We start from the raw sequence: 5,938 nt of genomic DNA on the forward strand, positions 1-5,938 counted from the left end.
TAAAATAACATGTTTGAATGGATTTTCTAGTTTACAATCGAGCAGATTTGGTAACTCTGAAGTAACCAAGCCCTGAAAAAATCTTCCACTCTGCTGACAACGAAAACAGATGTTGACAGACAGACATTGATTGTTTGTCTGACCATGTTCATGCACCAAGGTCAAATATTATAACACCTAGTCTTGTGCCATCTTCATTTGAACACATTCCCCAACATGAACTCCTCTTATTAAGTTGTATTTGCACGACTGACCCTTTGGATTATATATTCTTATATATTTGCATGTTCAAAACTAAATGTTTTTATTGAATTATGAAAGCATATGATACGACTAATTCAAACTCATTCCTTATCCTGGGAAAGGGAGATATGTTTAAATGTCTGTAAATGGGAATAAGATGGTACTCTCTTAATTGACATCTTAGTTTAAAAAAATGTTTAATTGTACACATTTATACAAAAAAAGTGATTAATTGATTGGGTTACATGTGCATCATAGAAAAGGCACCCATACAAATACAAGTATTTTGATATATACATTTTACATACAGTTTTAGAAAAGCTGTGTAACAATGAGAACCTATTCAGTAGCAGTGATTTGCTACAGCGAATCATGAAGCTGTACATTTATATTTGTCCGAGTGCTGAGGTAAGAAAGTCCCCTGTAGTCATACAGTATACCAATACTCCCATTATTCTCAATATGTATTGCACAGTTTGTCATATATAGACTTCTTTACAAATATTGTTATACTTAAAATAGAAAGTCTTCATAAAAATAAAAAGTCCTTGCTTCAGCAGGCATTGTTTCATATTAAAATAAAAAAGTTTATCATGCATGTGGATGGTAGTTACACAGCGTATCCGAATCGATTGTCATAATTGAGGGAGGCCTGCCCCCCCCTTGCAGTATTTGGCTGTGATCTGCCGTTACTCTCCCCTGTGTAGACGCCACCGTGGGCCGATTCACTGACACTGGGCAGCTGTTTCCTCACATCGCTGTACTGCACCCCTGGGTGGGTGCGGTACGCCATCACTGAGCGTAAACTGGAGTGTCTGCTGGAGTTTCTGCTGGTGGGTCTGCTCTCTGGGGCCGGGGCGTCCTCCCTGAGGAAGCAAGTCACACAGATCTCCGTGAGATGATGTTTTAAAACATTTTGAGACTATTTCATGCATGATTGAAATTGTTTCCGGCTCTGGTGCAATACCTTATTTCATTTTCAACCTCTTTCTCATAGCGACGCTTATTGCAGCAGCAGACCAGGAGCCAGATGAGGAACAGGAGGAGGAGCAGCAGCAGGAGGGCACCTATCACCGCCCCGACTATGATACCCACCTTATTGGTAGCTGGAAGAATAGAAATGGTGTAAGATTTTTCCTCTGTCAGTCTGAATATACCTGTATACACCCTCAGTCTGAAACACAATGCAAACAACTGTCTCTTTAAGGCCCCCTCCCCAAAAGCCCAGGCTGTTTGGATAAGCTTGCAAGAAAAACTGCAAAACCTGAATGGCTTATTGAATCACATGTTTGCAGACCTAGACACATGTTTCCTATAAGATCAAACAAGTGCAGCTCTCCTTTTTGTGATTCCTCAAGAGACTTGCCAAAAGACTGCAGCAAATACTCTAAAGCATGTGTAAAACATAAAATCTTGAATTAAAGAATGCCAAGTACTTGAGAGTAAAAATAGATGATGACTTACGGTTGTATGCATGCAGTGCATATTTACACTGTCCTTTGCCCACGGCATTTTTCACCTCACACGCGTAACTTCCAATGTTGCTGTCCGTATGGTTCTTTATCAAAAGCTCTCCAGTCTCTAGGTCTAAATGACAGGCGACAGCATTTAGTACAGACATATTATATAAGATAAACATCATGAAAGTATAATAGAAAAGCATTTTGGTCTGTCAAGCTCACTTTGGATGGCGTCGGCTGGAATCGCACCTCCACTCTCTCTCCTCCACGTGTAAGAGAGAGGAATGGATCCCTGATCAGATTTGCAGTGGAGGGAGACGGGACCACCTTTCTCCTCCGGACCTTCAACCCAACACTTTGGGGATGTTGGGGGAACTAGTGAATAAACATAAAAAGCATGCTTTAGTGTGTTAGGGTTTAGTGTTTAGGGTGTTAAACTCAAATACACAGTGGGCCAAAATAAAAAAATCGGTACTAGTCGAGGGCCGGACTGGTTCAATATTTATTGCAAAACTTATTGAAATGAACGTATTGCACATATTAAACCTGGAACTAACAAAGCTTACATTATTGCCTATAAAAACAACATTAAATAATCAGTTGCATTAATTTCTTATGGCTATATCTGCGGCTTTTCCAGAGTCATTTCTTATGATTACATTTTTCCACAGGCCAACAACAGCTTCAAAAAAACTATTTCCCTCAAAGAACAAAACAAACATGCCCTGTTGTCGCAAGAAAAAAAGTGCAGAAGGAAACATCCATTGAAACTCAGTTTGCTGCTCTGTGATGCTAGTTTAAGCCAGATACTTGGCATCTCGTCTTGGGTGCAAGTTCATCAATGTTTGGGGTCAGGCTCTGAGCTGAGGAAACCCTCAGGATGGAGTGCAATATACCGGAGTGCCAGATCTAATAGTAATTAGAAATTATCCTGCGGGCCGAAATTAAATCCACCAAGGGCCTGATTTGGCCCCCGGGCCTTGAGTTTGACAAATGGGCTTTAGTGTATTGTGGTAGGGGTAAAGGTGTGAAGGAGGATAACAACAGAGGAAGGGTGTGATCACTGCAGACAGGAAGAGAAACTGAACTGTTTCCTTCCACATTCCTTGTGTGAGAGTAATATTTAAAATAAGAAAGAGAGGGTTGGGACATGAACAGGTAAAACCGGTAAGAAAGAAGTTCTCCTCACCCATCACATTCAGTGTGACTTTTCTCATGTCAACACCCGGTGCCTTCTTGACTTTACACTGGTAGGTTGCTCTGTCTTTGAGAACCACATTAGAGAGAGAGACGGAAGCGTCGCCCTGCTTGGGGTCCACTATGAACTTGAGCCTTTTGTTCACGCTGGGGTCTCCATAGCGCATCGTCTGGCCCCCTGTATATGATAAAAGCTGAGATACAAAGATTGGGTTGAGTGATGACACGTCTTCAAAGCAGGTTTTCCCACCAACAGAGCCCAAAGGTAGAAAACCATAATAAGCCACACTCTTGCATGTCTAATGAACGCTCCTTTAAATTTAGACAACTTCTCAGACAGGTTTTTCTTCAACACCTCTCTGTCGTCTGACTCACACATACCAGTTGGTCTTTCTGCGTCATGTCCGGGCTAACATTGGACCACTCGATGTCCAGCTCTCCCGTGTCTTCGGGGCCGAGGGTATAGGTGCATCCCAGGGTGACCGTCTCCCCCAAAGCCTTTTGGAGGGTTTGCGGCCCCGAGCTCGTCACCTGCATCGCCTCAGTCACATCTAATGGGTCAGAAAAATAGTCAGATTTACGTAATCTTAAATATATGCTTCTTCCTTGCTCCAATTTTCCAAAAAAATATACCAAGGCTGAAGAAAAACACAAAAAAAGACAAACAAAACCCAGTTCTATCTCAAATGCATTAATATTTTCCCAGTTTCAGCGCATAAACAGTCTGTGAGTGGGTGCTGATCTGAGACTAATTGGCCTTTTAAGTCAAACTGCTGAGTATTCGGAGCTGGAATAGAAGTCACATTGTTAGTTTGTAAATAAAAATGAGTTACGGATTAATTTTAGACCCTTGATGTGCATTAGTTGTCAGAAATATGGGTAAACAATGATGAAAACTGAGAAGGAGCGGACTTGAAAATTGTACTTGACAGGTGGCGGTTAAAAGCTACTTCGGTTGACACACGCCCTGACTCATTGTTTATGGCCATGGCTTTTATTTGTTGTTGATAGCTTGACGTTTATAGAAAGAAACCAGTGCTAATTGTAATATGTGTCGACGTGTTTCAACAGATCCATACAATTCATCTTTAATGTTGTCACTCCACTTTTCATACATTTGGTGGAGAAACCTTCCTTTCACCATTTCCCCATCTTAGCAATCAACCTTCACTAAATGTCTTAATAGACTGCGTCGATAAATCAAATCAGCCTCTTCATTGACACCATTAAAGTCAGCTTACTGTCTGAAAGCACTTCAATGCAACTGGAACAAAACAAACTACATTTGTAAAAGCATCTGATAAAAGAAATGCTGAAAATTGGTCAATTAATGGATTCTCTACAAAAGTTCCTTTGCTATTATCTATATGTGTTTATCATATGTAAAGGTATCCTATCCAACTATCCAGTGAGTGCAGTCACAATAAAGCCATTTTTGAAACTGCAAAGATCTTCTACTTTTACCTCCGACATACTGAACAAATCTTTAAACAATAATTTGTCATATTCTTATTGTATTTCCTAAAGTCTACCATAATGTTTGTGTGCAGATTTATGGATTTTTAAATAAGTTGTTCTCCTTTCCCCCCCCCCCAATATTTGCTCTGTTTGACACAAAGTGCTACAAATAATCAAATCCTGTCTCCCTTTGGACTTACTAAGAGTTGTGCATGTGTTTGATAAGTACACTTTCACTCTGCTGCTAGCATTTGATATGATTTGACTTTTGTTTTTATGTTGTCCGTGTATCAAATTAGACAGCCTGGATTGAAGCCCAAGAGTAATTTATCCACAGGGAACAATAAAGTCTCTCAGTGTCTCTCTCTGTCTTTATAAATGTAATGTATTATTATTATTATTAGTGTCTTACTTTACAAATGCACACACCAGTTCAAACCTTGGCAACAGGAGCACCTTTGAAAAAAAAGAGCTAGTCATGTACATGTACACGCCTCAATGATGTCTACAATGCAATTCCCCCATACTGTGGGATAATCGGCCTGTACATTAGTGAGTCACAGAGAGAGAAACAACACCAGCTCTGTCTGTCCTTGTTTTTTTATGATCAGAGTGTGAAAGATTTCCTAACAGTCGGTCATGTTGTATTTCCCTTACCTGCTCACTTAAAATCTACTACACATTCCTGGGATATAAAACGAGACTCACCTGTCTCCAGCCGGATTGTTAGCAGAAACAACACAGCCAGCTTTAGCCTTGCACTTGAGAAAACAGCTTCCATAGTAACCCTGAAAGCAACATGAAGTGAAGAAAGTGTTCAAAGGTTATTTTCTGTTACTGTTTACTTCCTTTGTATTTTGTCTCTAATTTCATAAAAAAGGAAGTGTGAAGATCTCTAGAGCATGGCTGTTAGCCACTCTTCTAACACAGTTGTTTATCTTTAATCTTTAACAGTGGGAAGTAGAATAATTACTGCTCTCACTTTGTTCCCTTTTCGGATTGTTAGCAGAGCTAGTGAGGTCTAAAATGAATGTAAATATTAATTGAAAACAAGCAGAGGTCAGATCAAGTGTTTCTTACTTATATAAATACTACCATGAAAGTTAAATAGAGAAAACTAAAGTAGTTCTGACATACCTTAAGGAGAATGAATAATCCACAGTAAAAGTATGTCCTTGAAAGCCTGGCAGTGTCTCAGTACTGGTGGAGTTATTTTGCTCTCAGGTGAAACTCAGGAGCAGTTACTAGACCACACCCTCTCTGTCCATAGTGCATGTGTTGGTCACTCCTCGAGTTGGGAACATTTAAAGCCACACTCAACAAGGATTTCTTCCAGGAAATGTGTTTTTGTTGGTTGGAAATGTGTTAATTTGTTAACCAAATTAACCAGCATTGTGTTGGACATACTGTTAGTATTTGTTTTGTAACCCCAGGCTTCTGTGACAGAGATGAATGATTACCTACCACTTCTGAGTTGCTCAACAAATATGTTAATGCACTGCTTGTTCTGCTCATAAACATCTCTCATTCCATTAAAGTACATATAATTACCTCCTGTGTGTCAATATAATGTGTTATTT

At 39.8% G+C, this 5,938-nt stretch overlaps 1 protein-coding gene across 1 annotated transcript; it reads right to left on the reverse strand.

Annotated features, from left to right (window-relative positions):
* Positions 1–423: 423 nt before the first annotated feature.
* vsig8b (V-set and immunoglobulin domain containing 8b) lies at positions 424–5,640 on the reverse strand. The gene is made up of 8 exons (XM_034212609.1): positions 5,496–5,640; positions 5,067–5,146; positions 3,282–3,451; positions 2,893–3,094; positions 1,926–2,078; positions 1,708–1,830; positions 1,211–1,349; positions 424–1,109 (listed from the first exon to the last, which is right to left on the reverse strand). Exons 2-8 carry the CDS (start codon positions 5,137–5,139, stop codon positions 854–856), a joined length of 1,116 nt encoding a protein of 371 aa, XP_034068500.1. The 5' UTR covers positions 5,140–5,146; positions 5,496–5,640; the 3' UTR covers positions 424–853.
* Positions 5,641–5,938: the final 298 nt, after the last annotated feature.

The sequence above is a fragment of the Gymnodraco acuticeps genome, unplaced genomic scaffold (genome assembly GCF_902827175.1).
Source record: "Gymnodraco acuticeps unplaced genomic scaffold, fGymAcu1.1, whole genome shotgun sequence".
In the NCBI taxonomy this organism is placed as follows: Eukaryota; Metazoa; Chordata; class Actinopteri; order Perciformes; family Bathydraconidae; genus Gymnodraco; species Gymnodraco acuticeps.